General features: G+C 34.9%; 1 protein-coding gene across 3 annotated transcripts in view; it reads left to right on the forward strand.

Moving 5' to 3' along the window:
* Positions 1–4,139: 4,139 nt before the first annotated feature.
* Positions 4,140–25,912, forward strand: part of LOC124360389 (protein sickie) — a 195,822-nt gene continuing 174,049 nt past the window's right edge. For all 3 annotated transcript variants that reach the window (XM_046813988.1, XM_046813989.1, XM_046813990.1), the window contains exons 1-2: positions 4,140–4,267; positions 19,829–19,946. In XM_046813988.1, the coding sequence (XP_046669944.1) occupies positions 4,175–4,267; positions 19,829–19,946 (211 nt within the window). In that variant the 5' untranslated portion in view covers positions 4,140–4,174. The remainder of the gene's footprint in view (positions 4,268–19,828; positions 19,947–25,912) is intronic.

Here is a 25,912-nt window from a genome sequence, read left to right on the forward strand (position 1 = left end):
CTCTGCCATGTCTCTATATCTTAGAAACAACTTTATATTGTTTGTCTAAATGTGCCTTAACCAGAGGACGAGACATACATGAATATGAGACAAGAGGCAGAGATAACTATCGTTCGGGAATGCACCGAACGGTGGCTTATGAACATTTACCTTCGCAGACAGGTGTTCCTTTTATAAACAGATTGCCAAACAAAATTAAAAATGCCTCAACGCCCAAGGTGTTAAAAAACCCGTATCAAACTCTGCCTGGCGTCAAAAGCTTTCTACTACAGTGATGTTAAGTTTCTGGCATTCAAATGGGAGACCACGCGATGAGGAAACTGACTCCAACGCCGAAAGTGGGCGTAATTGGCATGAATGGGGAGTGAATGTTTTAAATGTTGTAAGTTTGAATGTATCCTTTATGTGGGATGAATGAAAAAAAATATATATGAAAATTGACATTTGTTATGCAATGTATATTGTTAACTGCAATAAACAATTTGATTTGATGTTAGCTCAGAAGTTTTCTATGCACTGTATGCGACACGGTGAAACTCCTCGTTATAGACGTGGTTTCATTGATGTTAGCTCAGAAGTTCTCTATGCACTGCATGCGATACGGTGAAACTCCTCGTTATAGACGTGGTTTCATTGATGTTAGCTCAGAAGTTTTCTATGCACTGTATGCGACACGGTGAAACCCCTCGTTATATACTCGTAAGTGGTTTCATTGATGTTAGCTCGGATAGTTTTCTATGCACTGTATGCGACACGGTGAAACTCCTCGTTATAGACGTGGTTTCATTGATGTTAGCTCAGAAGTTCTCTATGCACTGCATGCGATACGGTGAAACTCCTCGTTATAGACGTGGTTTCATTGATGTTAGCTCAGAAGTTTTCTATGCACTGTATGCGACACGGTGAAACCCCTCGTTATATACTCGTAAGTGGTTTCATTGATGTTAGCTCGGATATTCTCTATGCACTGTATGCGACACGGTGAAACTCCTCGTTATAGACGTGGTTTCATTGATGTTAGCTCAGAAGTTCTCTATGCACTGCATGCGACACGGTGAAACTCCTCGTTATAGACGTGGTTTCATTGATGTTAGCTCAGAAGTTTCTATGCACTGTATGCGACACGGTGTGAAACCCCTCGTTATAGACGTGGTTTCATTGATGTTAGCTCAGAAGTTTTCTATGCACTGTATGCGACACGGTGAAACCCCTCGTTATAGACGTAGACGTGGTTTCATTGATGTTAGCTCAGAAGTTCTCTATGCACTGTATGCGACACGGTGAAACCCCTCGTTATAGACGTGGTTTCATTGATGTTAGCTCAGAAGTTCTCTATGCACTGTATGCGACACGGTGAAAGTCTCGTTATAGACGTGGTTTCATTGATGTTAGCTCGGAAGTTCTCTATGCACTGTATGCGACACGGTGAAACTCCTCGTTATAGACGTGGTTTCATTGATGTTAGCTCAGAAATTATTCTATGCACTGTATGCGACACGGTGAAACCCCTCGTTATAGACGTGGTTTTCATTGATGTTAGCTCGGATGTTCTCTATGCACTGTATGCGACACGGTGAAACTCCTCGTTATAGACGTGGTTTCGTTGATGTTAGCTCAGAAATATTCTATGCACTGTATGCGACACGGTGAAACCCCTCGTTATAGACGTGGTTTCATTGATGTTAGCTGAGGTTTCTATCTACAGTATGCGATACGGTGAATCCTTTCGTTATGGAAGTGGAATTATTTATGTAGCCCATAACTCAAAGCGGAGTCTGGTCGAATAACAGCTCAGTGTCTCCTATAAGTTTGGGCTTTACTTTTCTGGCGCTTAGGAGTACAGCCCTGAAACTACTGTATGTGGATTCTGATTATTGGCGTAGCTGTTGAGGGCTTTATGATGTCAATAACTCATCCGTCCAACCCACGTCTTGGAATTTCGTTAATTTAGCTGGAGTAAAAGCGACGATTACTTTTGTTCCCCTTAATTTCTTTACTTTCTTTAGCCGTGTCTCCGTTTGTTTCTGTTGCTGACAAATAAAAAAAAGAAAACCCTGTTCAGGTTTTAGTGTTACCACAAACTGGACTATCCTCTCCCTGTGACTCCAACGCCAGACTATGACCAGCCAGCAGCAGCCTCTCCCTATATTTAGCTGTTTGATGTTGCACGTGGAACACCGGAAGGCAGTCTATTAGTCGCTCCCATGACAACTTAACCTACTCTATTTTCATTCTCTCCCATTATGCCGCCGTCTGTTCTCTCTGGCAGCTTTGCAGTCATTCACAGTTATACAGAGGCGGGTGTATCTGTTTGTTTGTCTGTTTGTTTCTTATGTAGACATCAATTCCATTTGATACGGATATTATTACCATCAAGGGTGTAAGAGTTGTTAGATAAGCGTCTACAGTATCTAAGAAATGTAAAGCACATGAAATTAACAATACATATTTGAATAATAGATCTGACATTGTCTCATAAAGAACGAAGAAAGAGAAAAGTGTCTCATATTATGATGGAAGAGGAATATCCTAATTTTGGGATTGAACTGGAAGTATTTTCATTTTGAATATAACATATATCGTAGCTTGAGAACGGATTCTTAGCTGAGAAAGATTATACGCCAAAACAATATGCTCTGCTGATTCCAAATTCCAAGTTACTAATGCAACATAACTTTTTGACCGTTCGAAGCTTTTTCGATGATTTGAAGGCAAAATTTAAATTTAGGTTACGTTATTTTGTATCCTATACCTCTTTAAATATCACAATAAACCAATGTTCAATTATATAGATATTTATAGGAATTGAATAATGTTCCATAATTTTTATAATGGTTGAACATAAGTTGAATATGATCCGGTATAGTGGATTTTAAAATAATGAGAGGATTATATGTATTACACGTATCACCTATCTCGACCGTTTCAAGACAGATCATCCTAGTGAAGATACGATCCTTAGTGGAAACGACCACAAATTAAGACTGCAAGAAAATTTGTTTGTTGAACAATTTAATCTACCCCGTAGCAATAAAAAGTGCTCAGCTGTGTTGATAAAAAGTGTTTTTTTGCAATGGTGCTCAAGAGTCATCCAATATCGTGTTGCAGCATCAACACGTGTTCTCGTCCGAGTTTATGTGACTGCGGCAAGGCGAAAATAGCGCCTCGGGCTCGGCAGCAACGACAACCACAAACGGCACAAATCACTGACGAGACAGCGCAGTGCCGGCGCCACACCGCAGCCAGGCCGTAGAGCGAGTGACGTCATAGAGAAAAACAACTCCAGCCACATTAGATCCGATGACAGCTGTTACTGTTAATAATAATAGTGTGTGGAGTGGCAGAGCTGGCTGGCCTCACGCGACCCGCTAAGCTGTTATTGCTATCGATCCCAGGTAGGACTGTACAGATGTCGATTGGTTACTAGTACAGGCAGTCTATTCACTATTCAGTATAAACTAATACTGTGTTCTTGATTCTTTTCACGGGAGACACAAGAAGAGCATTGAATTCAAGAAATTTGCAACACAGCACTACAAGTGTACATCTTATATCACGAACTGCAAAGACTAAACAGGTCTACCAGGCAGAAGGATCAGTGACTGCCACAGCGGTGAGTGTAAGCTGATTGGCCGCACGTATTGGCGCGACCCCTCTGTGATGAATCTCACATCCGTGGCGGTAACAAGGTTACTCCCCCCATAGCATTTGTCCTTGTCCCGGCCAATTACTGTAGTTACCATCATACTGTGGCCAAACATTGACCGCTCAAGTGAATTAGATTAGTCGTGCCTCACTAATAATTGTATTCACTCTACAGTGATCTGTGTTGCAGGTGGCAGAGTAGGCAGTGTTAAGTGACGGTGGCCCATTGAGATGGCTGCGTGCATCAGGGGACCTCGGTCTGTCCAAAACCCGGTCGACAGCCTTCACAAGTCCAACAATGTTCAATACAAAGCCATCATTCAATAGTTTGTGTTGCAGGTGGCAGAGTAGGCAGTGTTAAGTGACGATGGCCCATTGAGATGGCTGCGTGCATCAGGGGACCTCGGTCTGTCCAAGACCCGGTCGACAGCCTTCACAAGTCCGACAATGTTCAATACAAAGCCATCATTCAATAATTTGTGTTGCAGGTGGCAGAGTAGGCAGTGTTAAGTGACGATGGCCCATTGAGATGGCTGCGTGCATCAGGGGACCTCGGTCTGTCCAAGACCCGGTCGACAGCCTTCACAAGTCCAACAATGTTCAATACAAATCCATCATACAGGTCGGTTCTTACATATAAAAACAGTTTTTGCCTTAATTGTGTGTATTCCTAAATAGAATGCAAGTTCTCCATGAACTTATCCGTCCATTCCATCCTATCAAGCTTTAGTTCTTTTCCTCTCAGGTCTGCGCGTAACTGCTTAATGTTTGTGTGTTCTGAACTTCTTATGTATCTAATCCTCATCTTTTAAATATTGATATAGTTTACATTTTAAATTATAGACTCAGCATCAATCCTTCGGACAGTAGTCATCTTTGTTACTTATGTCCTCTTTCATACGTTGTAACAATGTTTCCAAACAATTTTGAAAAGGGTTTCTCTCCATTTCAGTATTTTGTTTATTTGTGACTTACACTGTCTTACAGAGTGAACGCTAACAACGGCTCTGTTATATGTCAGTCTATTTCGTTCTTTATATAAGAGTATTAGTTAATCTGTTGGTACGTTCGACAGTGTCATATTTTATGTTTCCTGTCTGAGTGGCATACATTAGTAAAGCATTTTGCACGTGTTATAAGATAACAAGTGAGTCTGAAATGTCATTGACTTATGTCATGTGAAAAGTAAAAGGTTGAGGATGAATGCTTGTGGAACTCAACTTAAGTAACTCTTGTCCACTGAAAGAAAATCTGCCCTACACAATCACAGCTTTCTTTCTTGGAGATGATTCCGTCTAGGACAACAAATCTTAAAAAATACATATAATTTTTTATTTGGCTCGAAGAAGATATACATCAATAATATCTTTTACAAATAGAAAAGGGTTAAAATTGTTCGTTGTATTTTGAGCAACGCAAACATGATCTCGTGCTCGTGTATTAATTATAGATAACGTATTTCAGTATTTTATTGATTGGAAATTAAACGTATATGTGCTTTGAACGTTAGAGTTACAGAAAACTTCCAGGCCTAATAGTGACCTATACTCTCTATACTTTTAAAGTACATGCAATATGCTAATATATCTGAGATCATTGGAAATTGGATCTTAAGATTCCACCTGAGCGATAGCGACTGCAGATCTGACACTATCTCGAAATGTAATGTTTATAAACCAGAAAAACCAGATTTCTCAACAAAAAAAAACAAGAACCTATGTTAAAATTGCCTATAGAATCTAGATGTAGATTAAATCTTATTCAAGTGTTAAACTATGGTAGACCTCCAAATACGTGTAAAGAATATTTCAATGATTTATCGAAGACCACTAAAATGTAATATTAAAAGTCTTTAAATATTAATATAAGATCACTACATTGTGGTCAATAGGATAGTTTTTATAATTTTATTGAAATATATAACATCTATCGTTGTGTGTATTGGAACTTACTACTGATTTAATTCATGTCTATAGATTCGATCTGGTTTTAAACTTGGGTGTTGACTTAAAGTTAAAAAATATTATTGCGTTCGTAGATCACACAATAAGTACTTCAATGTAAAGGATATGAGAGTTGGAATAATGTAGTAAAATGATTATTGAAGACATAAAGATAGATGTCGACAGAAATTTCATTAGGCAATAACCTCGAGGCAACCAAGTAATTCCACATTCCTGTCAACATTGGATGGTCTCTTGGCATTTATACAAATAGCACCTGGTTGGGCCATCACCCATCTGGTTGAGTACTTCATGAGTCATACAAGTTCATGGGTCGCTCGCTTCTTGTTTACGTCACTAGTATAGGAGCATGCGTACTGAACAATATTTAGAGTAGCAATAATATATTCTGTAAACATTCAATTACTTATGTTTGTAAATTTTATGTAAGTATCTTTGTACGTATAGATATATATTCCCATATCCAGTAAGGTAGAGGAAACGGGTGTACACGGAAGCTGTTATTCTTGGTCTACTATATACTATATATAATAAATTTGAGTTGTGGCAGTATGCAGCACAAACATACATGTTATCAGAGTTAAACAAAGCAGTCAATATAGTGCCTATGATATGGAAAGGTTCGGTTACACAGGGTTGAAACGAAATTAACTTGTAAAGAAGTAGTTCATTATATGACTCAAATCAAATCAAATCAAAATGCCTTTATTTACAAGCGTTTCTCAGTGCATACACTGTTTTGCAGAACAACTCAAGTCATTTAATGGCCTTAAATACTAAATAACAAAGACTTGTGATTAAAACTAAAAGGAACAACATTGGATTATACTAAATACTAAAACTTATACACTAACAACTTAAATACGTTATTTATCAACACATATGTAGTCCTTAAGTTTTAATTTAAAAGAATTGCAACTGTATTGCTTAAGGCTAAGGGGGAGGTCATTGTACAATTTAGGGCCGAAATACGAAAAACTTTTCCTCCCGACTTCATGCCTGACTTTTCGAAAGTCAAGAAGGTAGCCATGGCGGGTACTGCGTTGCTAGACCCCCTCCCGGAACAACAACCGCTCGCTCAGGTACTGCAGTTCCTGGTGTGATAGGACCTTGTGGACCAATGAGCAAGTCAACATCCTGCAGACGGACTCCACTGGTAGCAGGCTGGCAGCATCTCGAAAGGGGGACACGTGATCAAAACGTTTCAAGTTGAAAATGAAACGCACCGCAGAGTTTTTAAGTCTCTGAATACGTTCTACGTCCCTCCCTCGAGATGCTGTTACCATAGGCTGGATAGCAGTAATAAATGACGGAAAAAACCATCGACTCCATAAGCTGAAGCTTCGCAAATTCCGGCAGTAGAGATCTGAATCTGTATAGACCTCTTAATCTGCCAAGTGCACGTTGTATGACATAAGTGACGTGTTCAGAGAATGTTAGATCGCTATCAAGCATGATGCCGAGCGTTTTCACCCTGTTACACAAGGTCAAAAACTCCCCATCAAGAGCAATCCCCAAATTTGCCTTATGACCACTGTCTGTCAAGGCCTGTATTGTGTTGTGTGGTATAGTATGAAGGACAGTGCACTTGCCTACATTGAGCTTTAACCCATTGTAAATATATATTATATATATATATATATATATATATATTGACTTAATATATTAAAGTTAATTATATAATGTTTTGCACAAAATACATAATACTTCATCAATGCAAGTTTTTAAAAGCTATCGTAGAGTTAAAATTTATATTTTAGCATAATAATGTATATCTAAATTACTCATGAAGTGTAAAATTCAGTATTATATTTTAAAAGTACAACAATCGTGTACATCCTTTAAATACAATCTCCAAAAATTCACATTACTTTCACATAAATAATATACTTTTGTTGGTAGTTATAAAATATATATGATATACATTAATTTTTACATTCTTATTCTTCTACGTCTTGTACAAAAAACTCTAATGATTTAACGATATTTAGTTAGTACAACAAAAACTAATCTATGCTCTAAATATTGAAATAAATAAACAATACATTTTATCTTGACATTGGTACTAAATATTAACAGTAATTAATGTGGCATTATTATCAGTTATCAATGATTTGGATTGAAGAGACATGTTTAAAATTAATGTTCATAGTAATCATAAGTTAAAAATATAAAGACAATTTTAATCTCAATTCTAAGGGTTATCTTCTAAAATTATTCCGTAAATTTATATATTTATTTTTTTTATTTCGTGTTTAACATTACAGTGTCTTGTAGACAGCCACTAATTCTGTAGCTGTAACTTAAACCAGTATCTAAATATCCTGAACTTCTATAGTGGAATATGAGAGGAAAAACAAATTTTCAATCTCAGGAAGACCCTCAACTCGAAAGATAAGGCCAGTGGTTCGACCAAAGGTAAAAAATACTAATTGTAGTTCAGCTTTACTCTGCGGGAGATTTTCACAAGTACCATCCCTACGAATGCAGCAAGGACATTAGCGGTTTTGCTATATTGTGAATGAAAATACTCGGGGAATGTGTACACCATTGAAAACCAAAAATAGCTTAAACTATCGATTTGCACTCTAAGGACAACGCATTGATATGGACCGCTCAGAAACAATGTTAAGGATTTAATAGTAGCTATAAAGCCTGGGGATGTAGCAGTAGAGTGGTAAGAGATTTTAGGCAACATTTTGTCGGATTGCCTGGGAAGAATGGGGTGGGTTTCTTCACAAAACATTGTAGTGGGCCGCCTAGAGAATAGTATGTACAATGGGAGAGTTATCAGGCAACAATGTGTCCGACCGTCTGGGGAATGTTATGTAGAATAGATGGATTGTTTTCACGAAATTGCAGACAATAATGTGACATGGAAAGTAATTAAACATGATTTTGAATAATTTTTTATGTAGTATTATTTTACCATTTAATTTTTTACGTTTTTTACCATTATATTCTTTACAACAAATTCCAAGAATACTATTTTTCAAATACTGTTTACAATAAAATTGTCTCATTAGCGCAAATACACAATAAAAATTAATCATAGGATATAAATTAAAACTTTATTTTGTTTTAGTAAATGTTTAATTAATTGATAGTTTTGTATAATGTGTTTTCTATGCACAACGAACCGTTCTATTATCATAAGATTAAAGATGGAATAATAATCACTTGCAATCATTTAAGACATTATAACATGCATTTTGATAGTTTTGTTTTGAAATTGTTTATAGTACCCTAAGGCAATATTTGTAAACAAAACTTCTTCGTTGTTTGTAAACAAATTTTAATGATTAAGGTATCTAAAAATAGCTTTATTCGGTAGTTTTGCAAAATAGTTTTCAATTTTTTTTGTTGCTGTTATAATTGAAGGACACATACAGCCTTTAAATTTTTCTTTTTCCCACATTCGGTTAACATGTAGATGACGTTTTATTCTTAGCAGTTGTTTATTCAATAACATACAAGTAGAAGAGGTAAACAACAACCGTATTACTCAGTGTTACTTCACTTAAATTCTGAAACAGCTGTTGATCATTGAGAAACAAGGAAAAGGGCAAAATTCAGTTATCAAGTACCTAGAGTGAACTACAAGTTTGATTTTTATTCAATTCCTATCGTATAGCACTCTGTACAGGCTGTCCCACGAATAACCCAACAAACTTTTCAGGTGGTTGGTTTCCTCTCATCAAAATAATGAAAAAGTTCATATTAACATATGTCCGAGCTACGGCTAGCGAAAGATTTCACCCGATTTTCTAGGGAAGGACGGAAATAAACGGAACTGATGTCTTTACTGCGTAAACACATCTAAAAGACATCCCAAGATTGGAGCACCAGAAAAAATTATTTCACCTCAATGTTTAGGTTCGGATCGTGTTTTTTCCTCATCTGAGTATGATTTTGACGGATTCTCCATATTAGAAGCCGAACAGTTACAGTATGCACCAAAATTGTGACTCAGCCCCAGTTTGCAGCACACAGACTGTCTGTAAGGCGAGAGTTTCCTGCCACCTTCACAGGAGAATATCTGTATTACACAGTGGACGTGTTTACTACATCTGAGGGATGGTATTTATTACAATACAGTGAAACTTAGAGCTGATATACACATTAGTCTCCATGCATGATGTAGTAAGCAGGTAGCCTATAGGCTCTTAATAGGTCAACAGGTGATTTTACCTAACACTTTTTAGAAAGATGTGTGTTAAAGATGGAGAGGGGGGATTTTTTGTCTCTTTAAAGCCTCAGCTCCCGGCTATGCTGGCTTGTTTAATACATTGTGGCTGCTATTCCTGTATGATAGGACCTCCCCGGGATTTGAACCCGTGATCTCTCAGTTAGAGAGCCGTGACTATATCCACTAGTCTACGGAGGAGGACAAGGGGAGGAATTTGAAAAGTGCCTGACGGAAGTTTATTGTTGTAGTTTTAGTTTAGGCTATTCTTGCACCAACTGTATTGAATTTTTATTTATCAACATTATCTAGTCTCGTAGGAAGAAGTATAATATGAACGCATTGACAGTGGTGTTAGATAACATAGAAGCACATCTTCAAAATTTCAATAAGTTTTTGAAGGATTACGTTACTTTGATTTAAATAAAAAAGAAAGCAATGTTCCCCTCAGACTGGCATATTCAATGGTTATTAAACAAAACCTAAGGTGTCTGTGTCTCACTTTAAACACAACTTCGATGTGTTTAACCTGATCTCCATTTTTCCACATGTGCTCAGTTTATGTCGTTTTCAGCTAAACCTCCTTTTTAATAATAAAAACAAATATTTATGCATAGAAAAACATAAAGATAAATACTTCAATACACAAAATTATGTTTATAGTCAAGTTTTAGTTTTAAGTTTTTTAAGGTATTCTGTTCTTGTATGTTTTGCTTTGATCACTAATTTTTGTTTAGATTAGTTTTACCAATTACAGGTCTTGTGTTTGTTAGCATTTTTAGTTATTATATTAATGTATTAATTAACAATTTAAACCAGATGTAGCTACACAGTAGGCATGTCCTTTACTCCCGATCCATTTGAGTGATGGGTCAACTTATCTTGACTTCTGTCATTATCAGTCCAGGGCCATTAGCATTATTTCGTCTCTTTCTTGGCCCTAGCAGATGAAAAACCACTCTTTGTTCGAACCAATACAGTCCCTTGTGTCCTACTCATTCCAAAGATTTTAAGGTTTTATCGTTTCTTCTCAGTCATTACTCTATCTTCTTTTCCTGATCCCCAAACGCTCTTAGATTCCAGCAATATATTTGAGCTCCGAACAGAAGCAAAATGGAAAATAACATTGTATGTTTCGTAAGCGATTTTATAAAAATATATCGGTTATAGCCTTCCTTCAAGAGGGATGTTTGATCTCATATTAGACTTTTAAATGTCTTCCTACTGTATAAGCGTTTTGTACGCATAAAATTCGGAATGACAATATTTATTTCCTCATAGAAATACAGATCACACATATAAAAGTAAACAGGAAATGATCTCCTCATGGGCGTAGCGTGAATATATACTAATTAAAAGAATAAATACTGAAAATCTTCGTATGGAAAAATAACGTAATACAAACATGAAATTTACAATATAAATATGTAAAATGAAACGTATATATAATATACTCATAATATAATAAAAAAGAAACAAACAAATACATCGTAGCTACAACAAAGCAAGTGTTAGACAATAAGATGACTACCAGATAACAACGGCAAAAATGATGAATGATTAATAGATAATAAGAACAATATTAACTTAATTTGTCCAAAAGAAAAAGATTATATCTATAACAGTTTATTAGGAGGCTTGAAATAGTGTAAACTCTTCGTATTTTCTAAACTATCCCATAGGATAGTTTAGAATATGATATGATTGCATACTATCATATTTTTCCTACAGTTTTTCCACGTCTGTTTTGCTTGTTTCATGGTGAGGGTGATGGGACATTGTTAAGAGCACACTAGAAGGAGTGGTGTGTTTACCGCCTCACACATCAGTCAGTGTTGTGACTACGAGCCTTGCGGTGACAATGTACGCGTCACTCACAGTCCTGATTTGCCTAACGCTAACCTAACACTAATATAACGGTCCTGTACTGTGAGGAATGCAGTATTAATTAGTAGGCCGGTCGGGAGTGTGGCGCGGCGCGGGCGGACATATTGGCGGCTCGACGTGACAGCTGATAAATTGAAACATTGCCACCGGACTGATGGCGGCCATTCCGCCGTGATGGATGGCAGTGTAGACTTGTAGCTCACATGTAGTCTCACGCACACAATTGTCACCTGTTTGTACTTTTAATAGTGTTTGTATTTTCATTGCGCAAAAGCCTAATGATGGCTACAATGTGTTAGCGAAAAATCGGTTATTCTGGAAAAAGTTGTCTAAAAACATAAAAATGTTTATAATTAATATTGATTGATTTGGTCATCGGGTTCTAGAAGAATTTAAATATAATTTCAAAACTACCAACAGAATTTGATTACGTTGTAAATTACGTAACGTTTGAGCCCCAGACAAGTACGCCATTAAATAGGTCAATAAGTATGGACTTCAATAGGTTTATCACTACGTATAAAAAAAGGCAAAGCTTAGTTTATGTACTGCATTGCTCAGTGTTTAATACTAGGTTGAATCTTCTTATACAACTGGAAACCCGCAATTTAGTACACGTGCAATTTGTTAATACAGTAGTATATACTAGCCTACACGTACAAACTGGTGTGTAATATTTACCTTTCTGAGTTCAGTAAATTCAGAGTCTACGATTTATGGTGTCACACACTTTAGTTGAATCCATATAGGTTCAGTAGGCCTAGTCATGGATTTATTTAATTTTCGAATTATTTTTTTGGCTGTCTAAGATTCTATTTTGACTCATTTTCGGCATTAAAAAAAGTCTCTGACAAGCCCTAAAGTTGCCTAAACTGACATCCAAACAGGCCCGAACAACTACAAACTACCTAAACTACAAGGTCTAAACTGAAACTTTGAGTTTGGCGTTGTTATCTGTAGGCCTGATGGCTTTAATTAACAAGTGACATAGTGAGGATGGTAAAATATATTATCTTAATAAGCCCTTGCTATTTTTTTTCTCATAGACACATTGATAAATACACTTTTAATTCACTTTCTAAAGTCGAAGTTGAAATACAAGACTGTTGTCACTAGGAGTTTATGAATTTCACCCAGAGCAACTACTCTAAAATATTGTGGAATCAGTTAATATAAAATATAAAAGTATTTGCTGAACACTGAAAAAAATACAAATACAAGTCTTCGAAAAACCAATATTTTACTGATGTATCTGTAATGAGCTTGAATAGTTATGCTTCCCAAAGGGTTTTCTTGGTGTTTACACAGTAGTTTTACCTCAGTTGTAAACCCACAAGAATTCAGTTCTAACAGTAGATTGTATTAATTTCTATGATTGACTCTTATTAAATCAATAAATGTAACACTGTAGAGAGGTAAGGCATGTACTTTTATCAAAATATGTGTAACAATTATGCAACAATAGCGCAATAACGCTAACACAATAAACAAAATTTAGAGGGCATAATCTTGCTTTGTAGAGTATACTATCAACATGCGATCCCTCATAAACCCATTATTTTAGTGTCACATTTATTTTAGCCATCACCTGCCATATTATTGGGCATAACAACATATTCGTATTCCCATAGGAATATATGGCCACAATAAAGTTCACTTAAAAAGACTATCGTACCATTTACAAAGTAGTGTTTGTACAAATAATCTCTCTAAAATGTTAAGAGAGCCCAAATAGTTGGTCAAAAATGTTACTTTAAAATGTGCCTCTGAAGATTCGGCCTCTTGATCTAAAAGACATCCAGTCATATTTCTCAGTAAACACTTATTCGGAAAACATTTGCTCAATTTTTGTCAAAACCCATGAATATTAGGACTAAAGTCCTCATATTCATGAGCCTTCGGTCCTCAGTGTCTGCCCGTGGCTTCAAAAAAAACTCTATAGCCAACCTATGGGTACAACATCCGTTATTTAAATCCAAGCATCCACAATACCTGCGGAATAAATTTGTGGAGTAGGTAAACATATTTACTTGTGATAATATTTTATGTAATCATACAATTCTCAACACTTTCTATGGCCACTAACTTATAATCAAGCAAAATGTATGAAACAAACATTAATTTAAATGATATCCTAATAATATTATAAATGCGAAAGTGCCTTTGTTTTTCGTGTAAACTATTCAACAGATTGTACTGAAATTTTTAACTGGACATTCCTAAGGTCCCTAGGATGAACATTTTTGAAAGCATACCACAAAAGTAACATTTTTTATTTCAAAATCGTGACAACAAGGCAAACCAATTTATTTATTCTGGGTCACAATACTCGAGACACTAAATACATCGTATCCATTTCTCACTGATGAAGTATACTACATTGATTAGGTATATAAATGCTGATGTAATTCCTAGACTGGATCGAGGAAATAGTATGATATTCTAATAAATTGTATATGCATTTATAGACAAACTAGCTGTTACCCGCAGCTTTGCACGCAATTTTTAGAACCGAAGCCCTTATAAAAAGCAATTATGATGTAATATGATGGGAGTCCTACAAACATTTTAAAACGTAAGTAGGCATAAATCAGGTAGATATTATTAAGTTCATGGTGATTAGTATCATAGTATAACTTAATTATTATATCATGTTTGTCACGTGTAGGAGCGTTTCTGGTTCTAATCAATTATATACATAACGTCACAGCTGAATCTGCCTTGTAATCCCGATCAAGAAAACACAAATCTCGGATAACACAGGTCTCGGAACTTACTTCGGTCAAAAAGCGTATATTTCCCGTCCTTGTCATATATTTCAGGTCTAAGATATTTCCAGTACCATAGTAGAGTTCGCATTGTTGTTCTGACGAAGAAAAAAAAATATATACTTACATAGGACCGAGATGCCTATTTCGGTTAAAAAGTGCCTACTAAGACCGTTTAAATTCACTTACCTACTATGTCACAGGTTAGCTTGCCATATTGCCTCGATTAAAATACTATATACGTTCGATTATATATAGTTCTCGGAAATCTATTTTGGTCAAAATCGTGTTGGCATAGTTGAATGTGCTAGGACTGAAAAGCCTATTACGACCTAGGGGAAGTCCTACCTACTTCTTATGTACTTCCGGTATAAGGGGGAAATCCTTATTAAGGTTATGCAACATTCCAAAATAATCGTTATTAAAGTTTTGCGTTACACTTGTTTTTTGGACTGTAGCCAGGGAAAGAATGAATCGTTAAGGTATGTTAGTATTCATTTCTCTGTTTTTCCGTAAGCCATTGTTAAAATGTAATATCATAATGTCAAGGAAGCCCACCAGTTTAAAGTAACTTATGTGAAAAACATTCATAACTTTGTTCATTAAGGTTAGTTTTATAACGTTAGTTTTACTGCATTAGATGGTTTTAATTCGTCACTGGCGCAATCTGGAGTAAAATTTATATATTAGTTTTATTTAATATCTGCATTACACTACCGATCAAGCACTGTTTACTTACTATTGATAAAATTTAAATGTAAACAGTTGTTTCAGAAAGTTTGTCGAATTATAGCTGTCAACAGCTGTTTAATGCCAGTTTAATTTGAATTATGAAACGTTATTACGTTTCGTTCTTATCATAACATTCAAATGTAAACAAACTAATTTTTCAATTTGAATTCGACTTTATTTGGTGAAATGAATGTGTTATGGGTGGTAAAAAGCACTCTAAATGTTAATTCAGACCAAAAGCTATACCTGTTCTGTGACATAGTCAGCTGACTATTATTATGTTTTTGTTGTTGTTTACATTCCAATATTTTATTCATTCATTATACAGTCTTCAATAAAGATGTTTTTAACTGTTGCATTTAAACTTAATTATCTTAGTTGGTGTCAGAAGATGTTGAAAGTAAAGCCACCCAAGCCTTTTTCTATATCAGAAGATGGAGATTCCAAAAACTGGGAAATCTGGAAACAAAGCTTTGAGTTCTTTGGCCAAGGCAAACCGGGTTGAAGGAAAAAGAAGGTGAGGTTTAAAGTAGCTACATTCATGACCATATTAGGGTATGAAGCAATACCAGTATTTAACAGTTGCTCACTATCTGGAAAAGCAAAGTCAGATTTAGGAAACAGTAATAAAACATTTTGATGATTATTTTTCTCCTCAGAAGAATATTATTTACATTAGATACATGTTTAATATTGCGTCCAAAATGAAACTGAGAGCGTAGGTGAATTCATCTCACGACTGAGAAACTTAGCTCAGGACTGTGAGTATGGGGTTCTAAAGGACGAACTTATTAGAGATAGGCTGGTAGTTGGACTAAGCGACACCTGCCTAAAAGAAAAAACTGTTGCTAGAACCAAAACTTACTTTAAGCAGGGCAACAGAAATGGCACGACTAGTCGAGCAAACTAAGAAACAATTGGGAGCCTTACAAAATACAACACCAAGTATAGATCAGGTAGCCAGTCAACAGCGTGAACCACTGCATACCATTGCGATTTGTCAAGTTGTCAATAACAGTTTTAAACAGTTTTAAAAGTTAAAACAAGAATAATAGTAATTTAGGTAGAAATCTTATATTCCAATGTAGAAACTGCGGGAAACCAGCATGGTCCACGTCAGTGTCCCGCATTTGGCAAGGAGTGTTTGAAATGTTCTAAGCTCAAACCACTTTGCTAGGTATTGCAGGTCTGAATAAAAAACATCAATGCCAGGAGTTTCTATGGTCGAACAATCTAACAATGCAAGTAGGAAGGATACCACAGAGGAACAATATTTAGGTGTAATGGAAATTGCTCGTAGTGAGGGCGAACGACGATGGGTAGTTACAGTAAACACAAGCAACATAAGCTTCAATGCAAACATTGATTCAGGAGCAGCTTGTAACGTACTGCCAAGAAAAATTGCAGAGCGCCTCAACGTACCTATGTCTTTATCAGCAACTAAACGCCTTGTTTCGTATTAGCAAACATTTCATTGAAGTCTTGAAGTCTTAGGTGAGGTTGAAGTAAACTGTTTTATTGGTAAAAGTCGAGAAGAAACCAAGATCAAGTTTTTAGTTGCAAATAGTGATAATGTATCTCCAATATTAGGAGCTGCAACTAGTGAACAGATTGGACTGATAAAAAGGGTAGAAAGTACAAATAGTATGAAAGAAATGAGTGCAATATAAAGGATTTTAATTTATGATATAGATTTGGTTGAAAATCCAGTTTCAGAATACATGCTGCCAGAAGAATACCATTTGCAATTAGGGACGAGGTGAAGAGTGAGTTAGACAAAAATGGTTAAGTTGGGGGTAATCAAGTCGGTTCAAAAAACCAACCCCAATTGTGTCACCTTTAGTTGTGGTTAAACAAAATGGAAAACTAAGAATTTGTTTGGACCCAACTGATGTCAATAAAAACCTACTCAGAAGACTTTACCCTCTGAAGTCATTGGATGAAATCCTCGCAAAAATTAAAATGGTGCAAAATATTTTACTAAACTAGATGCCGAGAAAGGTTTCTGGCAAATAAGAGTCAGTGAAAGATCTCAAGATTATTTGACATTTGCTACACCTTGGGGAAGATTTTCCTTTATACGATTGCCTTTTGGACTCGCGTCCGCTCCAGAAACTTTCCAAAAAGTTAATTTGCGACATTCTCAAGGATGTGCCAAACACCGAATGTGCTATGGATGACGTAATAATTTATGCAAAAGCTGTTGATGAACTTAGAAACGTAACTGAAATCGTTAAGAAGCGGTTCTCAGAAGCAGGACTGAAACTAAGTGACAAGAAATGCGAATACGAGATGACTAAAATAAAATTTTTAGGTTCATATAATTAGTGGAAATGGAATTCAAAATTGACGAAGAGAAAAATACAAGCCATCGAACAATTGCAGGCCCCTACCAACCTAAAAGAGCTTAGACGACTAATGGGCATGTTAAATTACTTGTCAAGATTCATTCCAAATTACTCTGATCTAGTTCTTCTTCTGAGATCACTTTTGAAGAAAGATCATTACTTCAGTTGAACTGTAGATCAGGAAAAGGCATTTGAAAATGTAAAAAAGCTATTACTACAGCACCTACACTAGGATTTTATGATGTAAAGAAGCCTGTGAGACTGTCAGTTTGATTTCAAGCCAACATTCAATTGGGGCTGTTCTATTACAGGACCGTCCAATTGCCTATGCTACAAGAGCATTATCACCAACAGAACAAGTAATGCCACAAATAGTAAAAGAAGCTCTTGCGGTACCAATTTGGTTGCACAAGATTTCACTGTTTTATTTACGGTAGATCATTGACTATAGAGACTAATCATCAGCCTCTACAAACAATATTTAGAAAAACATTGAATGAGGCACCTGTTCGTCTTCAAAGGATATTTCTAGAGATAATTCCGTACGATTCCGAAAATATTGTACATAAAAGGAACAAATATGCACATTGCAGATGTTTTTAAGTAGGAACTGTAAAACGCGGGCTGAACATACTACTATGCAGGAAAAAGACCTTGAAGTGATATCAATCTTCTCAATACATCCATACAATCAGCTTTTAAGAGTCAAAGAGGAAACACATTGAAAAGTTCCACCTTACAAGAACTAATACAAGTAATACAAAATGGTTGGCCTAAATCAAAAACTGAGTTGCCTAAGAGCTTGCACTTATTTTGGAATTTCAGAGATGAAATGATGGTTGAAGATGGAGTTGTGTTGTCAAAGGAAACCAAAGTTTGTAATTCCAAATGGTATGAAAACGGATATTATCAAAGCTATTCATACTGGACATCAAGGAATTCAATCTTGTTATCAAAGGGCAAGAGAATCCTTGTACTGGCCCAACATGTTTTGAAGATTTGAGTGACTTCATACGATCATGCACAGTATGCCAAAGTCAGAGCAGGGCAGAAATAAAAGAACCCATCAAAAGTAAACAAATTCCAATCAGGCCATGGGAGGTTGCAGCAGCTGATAATTTTAAGTTCAAAGGCAAAAGTTACCTTGTTCTTGGTGACAGCTACTCTGGTTACTTCGAACTCGCTGAAGTGTTGTCAAGTAGTTATGCAACTATCAAAACAGTTGAAGTCATGGTTTGCTGTTCATGGTGTACCAGCTTGTACTGGAATCAGATAACATGCCTTTCAATTCAGCAGAGTTAAAAAACATTTTCAAAACGATTGGGGATTTGAACAGTCCATATCCTCTCCAAACTTCCCAAGAGCAAACGGATTGGCAGAGAGGTTTGTTCAGACAGCGAAAAACTTGGTCAGGCGATGTTATCAAGACGAAACAGACTTATTTGAAGCTCTGTTGAATCATAGAAACACTCCACGATCACCAGATCTAGGTTCTCCAGCACAAAGGCTAATGTCTAGAAGGACACAGACATTGGTTCCAATTGATGATGCGCTTCTATTGCCATCAATAATTGATCCAAAGAAAGTGCATCAACAACTCTCTGAAGCGAGAGAAAAAACAAAACGTGTATGGAGATAGAGGTGCAGTTCCAAAGCCAGAGTTTAAACCTGGAGAGAACGTAAAGCTAAGAAAGGGTCATCTAAGTTGGGTGTTAGACGGAGTAATTAAAGACAAAGTAAACCCCAGGTCTTACATAGTGGAAAGCAAAGGAAAACCTTATCGACGCAACTCACAGCATATTGCCAAGAGATATGGTAAACCCAATTACCTGAAGGATTACACTTACACTTCCTGAGGAAGGGAGATGTGACATAGTCAGCTGACTATTATTTGTTTTTGTTGTTGTTTACATTCCAATATTTATTCATTCATTATACAGTCTTCAATAAAGATGTTTTAACTGTTGCATTTAACTTAATTATCTTAGTTGTTCCAAATTTCAGCACAATCCGTATAGCAGTTTCAGCGTGATTCGAGGACAAACCTCCTAACACCCAAATATCCAAACATTCAAACTTTCGCATTTACAATATTAGTGGGATTCAAGTATTAAGCTTAACTAATTTATAAATTAGTTAAGCTTAATACATCAAGTAATGTTGTATTACATAAGTTCTGTTTTCGACCTAATGAAAATAAAAACACATTGATTTTTCAACATTTTAAGAATGTTTTTGGCAGAACTGAATTGTAATGAAAGTATCAACGAAAGATAATGGTGTATTTCAACTGTGCAGGTGTACACGGACTGGGCCAACCACTACTTGGAGAAGGCACGCTGCAGGAAGATGATCTCAGACCTCCAACAAGACATGCGGGACGGCGTGCTCTTGGCAGACCTCATCGAGGCAGTTAGTGAGTACAATTATTCTTTGTTATGTTGTCTAAGATCTTCTTTTTTGTAAAATATAATTTATCACATAACGCCTTATTTTCTTTCTGGAATCCAGCATACATCCTGTTCAGTAAAAGTGTTCAAATACTTTAGGATTTTGTGTTACACATAAAAAGTTCAAATGAAGGCATTTCCTAAAACCTTTATTTTTCCGTCTATGTGTCTGCATTTGTTTAAAAAATATATATAATAATCTGTAGTTGCGATTTTGAAAAATACTCAAATTTATAAAACTCGACTTATACAACCGTAAAATAGCACCTTCAATACACTCGTATTAGGACGGATACTTAATATGCTAGAATGACTAATACGCAAGAAACAAAAACGAACACAAAAATAATATAATCTGTAAATAAATTAAGGTACCAAGACAAAAAACATATCTATAGCTCTAAATCTTAAAATACAATTTATTAAACTACTTGAATGTTCCCTAGGCAGTAGAACAAATCAAACTTCCATTCTAAGTTGAAAGCAATTTGCGAATGATGTTATCTATTAAAACTTGGATATTTCATTAACTGAAAGATGATTTAGTAATTTCATAGAATACAAATAGAAAATTCGAGATTCCGAATAGAATATGAGAAGTATTTTATATAAATTTAATCCGTGTCAAAAGTTCTGACACTGTAGAAAGATAGAGAAATTAAATAATTAGAAAGGAGAGGGAGAACTAATTAATTATTAGAATGTAGTACGCCATATCCAGAAATTAAGATGCAATTGATTAGTAAACCTACAATTTTATTACAGCAAGATTAAGAAAATGGATCGTGAATACTGAAAACTGAAATTCAATTCAGTAGATACCCGCCAAAGAGTCGGAGAGAGAACTTGTCAAATCTCCTCGAGATCCTCTACTAATTAACTGTGTTATAGGTAAATAACAATCTAAAGGAACTCTCTCACGATCTGGAAGGATTTACTGATTTCGTCTCTCTGAACCACTACAAACCAATCCAGAGAGTGTATATGTGTTTAGCGACTAAGTTTAATGCGTAAATACCTAAAGTATCTTGACGGGTTTTACTGGAATGGATGATTAAGAAAAGCTTAAATTAAAAAAGTGTTTAGCTAAAATTAAAAGCATACAATACTAAGATAATGATGAGTTTCTAGGGAACAAGCCTCAACAAATGGTGTGGGAACGAAAAAATGTAAAATGTTAAAACACTATGAACTTGCCAATTTTTGTGTTAAATCGCTCTTCATATGATTGCTAATTATTGAAATAGATGAAATAATGAAAGAAATAGCAGGATTTGCTGAAATACGCTTTTATTCGACTTACTTAGTAGCTTCTTCTATAACCAACGTAACGTTGTTGAAGGGACAGCAATTAACACCTACAAGCAGCAACCCCGTGCTTAGGGATCTTTGAGAAGAAAGCACTGAAGAAGTAACAAATTGATAACAATGATACAAAACAATTCTGCACCTCTCTGAGGTAGCCTACTGCACCGTCCGAGATGCTGCCCGCCTCTGGTATAGCCTAAATGTTAATTCGCCGTGTTTCGTATCACAATTTAAAAACAGAATTTAAAAAAACAGTGATAAATTGAGATACGAGAGTGAAGACAACGATTAGATTTTTGCCACTGAATAACACATGACAATGGAGATGGTACAATACAACAATGGACAAGTTTATTCCTTGAAATAGGAAAAAAATAAACCTTGTAGTTTACGCTGAACAATTAGACATGCAAAAGGTAGTTGACAATCACTTTTTAAAATATATTGGTTACATAAGTTTTGTCTGCGAGAAAAACTAAATAAACCTTGCAGTTTACGCTGAACAATTAGACATGGAAAAGGTAGTTGACAATAACTTTTTAAAATATATTGGTTACATAAAAAACTTTTATTTTACCGTAACATATGAGTATATATGTATTATCAGTGTAATATAATAGTAATAAAAAGAAGACTAATAATAAAACAAGTAAACCATCGGTTTAAGGGAAATGACACTTTATTCAGGACATTGGTTAAATTATGTTCTTACTTGATGTAAATGTTAGCAAAATCGCGAAATGTTGTGATTAAATTTGTATAAATATTAATTTTATGATAATGATTTTGGTCTAGATCTTGTAAAAAGTGAAAACACAACATTTTATGATGCACACCTTCTGAGATACTCTAATTTCGAACTTAATGGCCTTGTAGTACAAGTTTAATTTAAATAGGTTCATTACCAATCCAAATTCTGCCATTATGTACCTCTTTGGCCCGTCCAATAATACTTAAAGGGGTCTTGCAGAGTTTCAAAGACGTAGCTATATTTTAAGAACGAAGTCATATCCTCTACCTCTTAGTATCGTTTCATAGATAATACAATTTTCTTTCAGAATAGGCATGTTATTGCCAGTGTACAAACAATATGCGCGTATGTTTTTTATTTCTTTTAAATGTATTTTAAAGTAAACTATTTTTAAAATCGCCACTACTCATGATAAAATAGCCTGTTAAGAAAAAAACCCATACATATCTCATATATAAAATATCTATAAAAGGACGTAAATTGTTGGTAAAAATAAAATTAGCGAACATCTGTTTGTATACCGAATATCAGCTGACGTCACACAATCTGCGCAGCAGACGCTCTAAAGTGTATGTATAATAGTGGCCATACAACAAGTAAAATATAATTTGCAAAACTACTCTGATTTTATTAATTTGCTTATCAATATATGAGGTTTATACACAAAATGCGACAGAAAAAAATGTGTGCGATCGGTAGTTTGTGCATAATTTTATTAATAAAACCAAGATAATTTGTTAATTTGGAATGCCAAGAACGACTCAAAGGCTAATAAAATATAAACCTCAGTGTCAGAAGTTATTCAATATCTGACACCGAGATTGAATACTGCAGGCGGTCTTTGATCATCTTTATCCTGGCTAACATTTTCTTTGGATGTTAGATTCCTACATGTGAATACACCTGCTTTTGGCCCATCCTATTTTATTTCTGTATACGTTATAAAAATTTTGTTTTTGTTAATATTAATATCCTTACAGTGTTATAACAACTTTGAAAAATGAGTTTCAACTGCATAAGATTTAATTTACTCAGAGATGGGATTTTTAATTAAAATTTTAAATATCCGGGTGATTATGAATATTGGGTATTTATCCTGTTTAATAATTTTTATAAGCATGAAATGATAAAATATTCATTGTGGCTGTGGTTAAATCTATATTGTGAGATCAGAACGTTAAAATTTTATATGAGTTGGTGAATACGTTGTAATAGTAGTAGCCACACAAAACACCAAAATGCAGAATAATCAACCATAGCAGAATCGCAGTTACAAAACCAAACAAACCATAGAATTCGACGAAGTAAAAGTGACTGTACAACTTCTATCCTAATATCAAAAAATAATTCTACTTAAGAAATAACTAAGGGAAAATTTATCACTGACTATTTTTTATTTAGAAATGTTTCGTGGTAGTTAGAAGCGGCAAATTTCAATGGTATTCGGAGTGATGAGGTTTTGAGCGAGTACCAACCCTCGAGGTACATTTGTTAGATGGCGAGGGAGAAGGCAAACTCTCTGCGTATATGTTTTGTTTTTTGACTTCCAAAATACTCTTCGTTTGATGTTATTCAAGAATTACTCTATTCAACAATACTCTATTTTCGAATAATAAAGAACTATTGCATACATACGAATGGCTAAATACATTGCGTACTTTCCAATAATAATGCTTGACATTTGCGGTAGAGAGGATCACCAATGGAGTGTTGTACATTCTTTACCTTAAACGATTAATTTCATTTATAACTTAACTGAGAGAAATAATGATGTTATTGTGCAGAATAAACAAGGTCCGAAAAAAGCAAAATGTAGATTATCATAACAAAGACCCTTGACCCGCCTCTCTGATAATGTCAAAGCCTACAAGGAAATATTGCTGTTGCGCATTCTATTAATACTATCCATCTAGTGTTATAGAGACATCCTTAATTTGCTTTACAAGTTTGTCTTGCAGGAATAGTTTATGGAATGGAAACACCGGCATTTTCTCAAAGTAGGATTTGAATCTTTACCCTTTAAAATTTAATTTCTATAATATTTTGAACATTAAAAACGCCAGAAGTAATCCTGTAACAGGTTTCTGCTCTTGGGCCTCTATAAAATGACTTCAGGAGCTTTGACGATATTTGATAGTTCAGAACTAAATGTTAAGGAATAATAAAGAGGACTAAAAATTGGCTTCAATAGTTTTGGATTTTGACTAAAACTTCAGACTTGTTAAAAAGTGTAAATATAGATTTTTTAAATTAAATAATCAGAATAGATTAAAGGAATACATTACTCGTATTATAAACAGAACAAGAGTAGTTCATAACAAATATGGTCACATTAGTGAATTGATGATGTATCAATCGTTTACAAATTATGCACACTCTGGATTAAAAGAATTATCTCACACTTAATAGTTTACTCATAATCAGAATATATAATTAAATCCACTTTAGTTGAACCAATCAAGTTTATTGTTAACAATATATTAACTACAATTACATTAAAAGCATATTGAGTAATCACGCAGTAATCATTATCAATACCTACATTCTGTAGTTAGAAATGTAAATTTGTCAATAAAACAACTTGCCGGAGTACGTGAGCCCAATAGCGAGGCACTTGTTGCCAATTTAAGGGCAAAAAGTCATTTTATTTCGAGTGTCAGAGGCTCAAGACTAAATTAGTTCCAAACTAAGGTAATTTAGGTATTATCTGATTTGGTCGCGAGGCCATGAACCTATTCTAGTGCAAACAAATCAAGTGAGCTTCGAATTACGATGGAATCCTGAGCTCGTGTGCCGCCTCTTGATTCATTGTAGATGCAAATGTAAACTCGATTACCTACACATTCACCGTGCAATACGGATTTAAGCTATTTTACACAAACGCACTTACGGGCCATTCGTGAATTTATGTGTAACATTTCAATATTAAAGTTGCAAAATAATTATGTATCTAACAAATTAAAAAGAGATTATCTATTTTTCAGTTATGCTAATGTTTCATATGTGTTGGTGATACAAAGTCTAGTTTTAATCTCCTTGTGCAAAGTAAAAGTAACAAAATAATTGTTCTAAAACTGATGCTGAAATTGTGAATAATGAATAGATACACCCTATACGCAACCATTGCATGATGGTCTAGATCTTCAATATCGTTAAACTTAGGGTTCAAACGATTTTAGATTAATATAATTAAATATATCACAAACCCTTAAATATTTTTGTGTGTGAAAGTTATTTACACTTATAGTGACAAACATTAATACTCTTTGAAGACTCTCGGAGCAATCGAAAATAATTTTAAACTAGTAATTAGTAAAAACATCACATTTTAGTGCAGTCGCCTAACTATAAAACCTGTTAGAAAATAAATAAAAGATAAAATAATATTGGAAAAGTGTTGTTTTAACTAACTACTACTTTTATTCATATGCTTTGGTCGTAAGGGATGATCGAATGTCATCAATGTTATTTTAATCAATAATTTTACCTGATCAGGCTAATTATTTATACTTTGAAATCGCTGTATGATAACAATAATTTATATTAAAATGCTGGTAAATGTATAAATTTATTTATTTTGATCAAATGAACAAGGACGGACAGATAAAATTATTAAACGTTTTAAAAGAAAATAACGTGAGGTAATCTCATTTTCCTGGTTGAATTTCATTGTGTAATATCAGAAATGATAATTTCAAGAATAATTCAATGTATCATAATAGAAATATCTAACTCGTAGGATAGAAAACACAACTAGGAGAGATAAGTTTTAATTTGGTTCCTTGTCAACTTAGACGTGACGAAGCCGTAAAACCTCCTCATTCGTCTACCTTTAGGCCAATCTTTGAATTTCTTACTACAAATGTAATACAC

Source organism: Homalodisca vitripennis, chromosome 4 (assembly GCF_021130785.1).
Source record: "Homalodisca vitripennis isolate AUS2020 chromosome 4, UT_GWSS_2.1, whole genome shotgun sequence".
In the NCBI taxonomy this organism is placed as follows: domain Eukaryota; kingdom Metazoa; phylum Arthropoda; class Insecta; order Hemiptera; family Cicadellidae; genus Homalodisca; species Homalodisca vitripennis.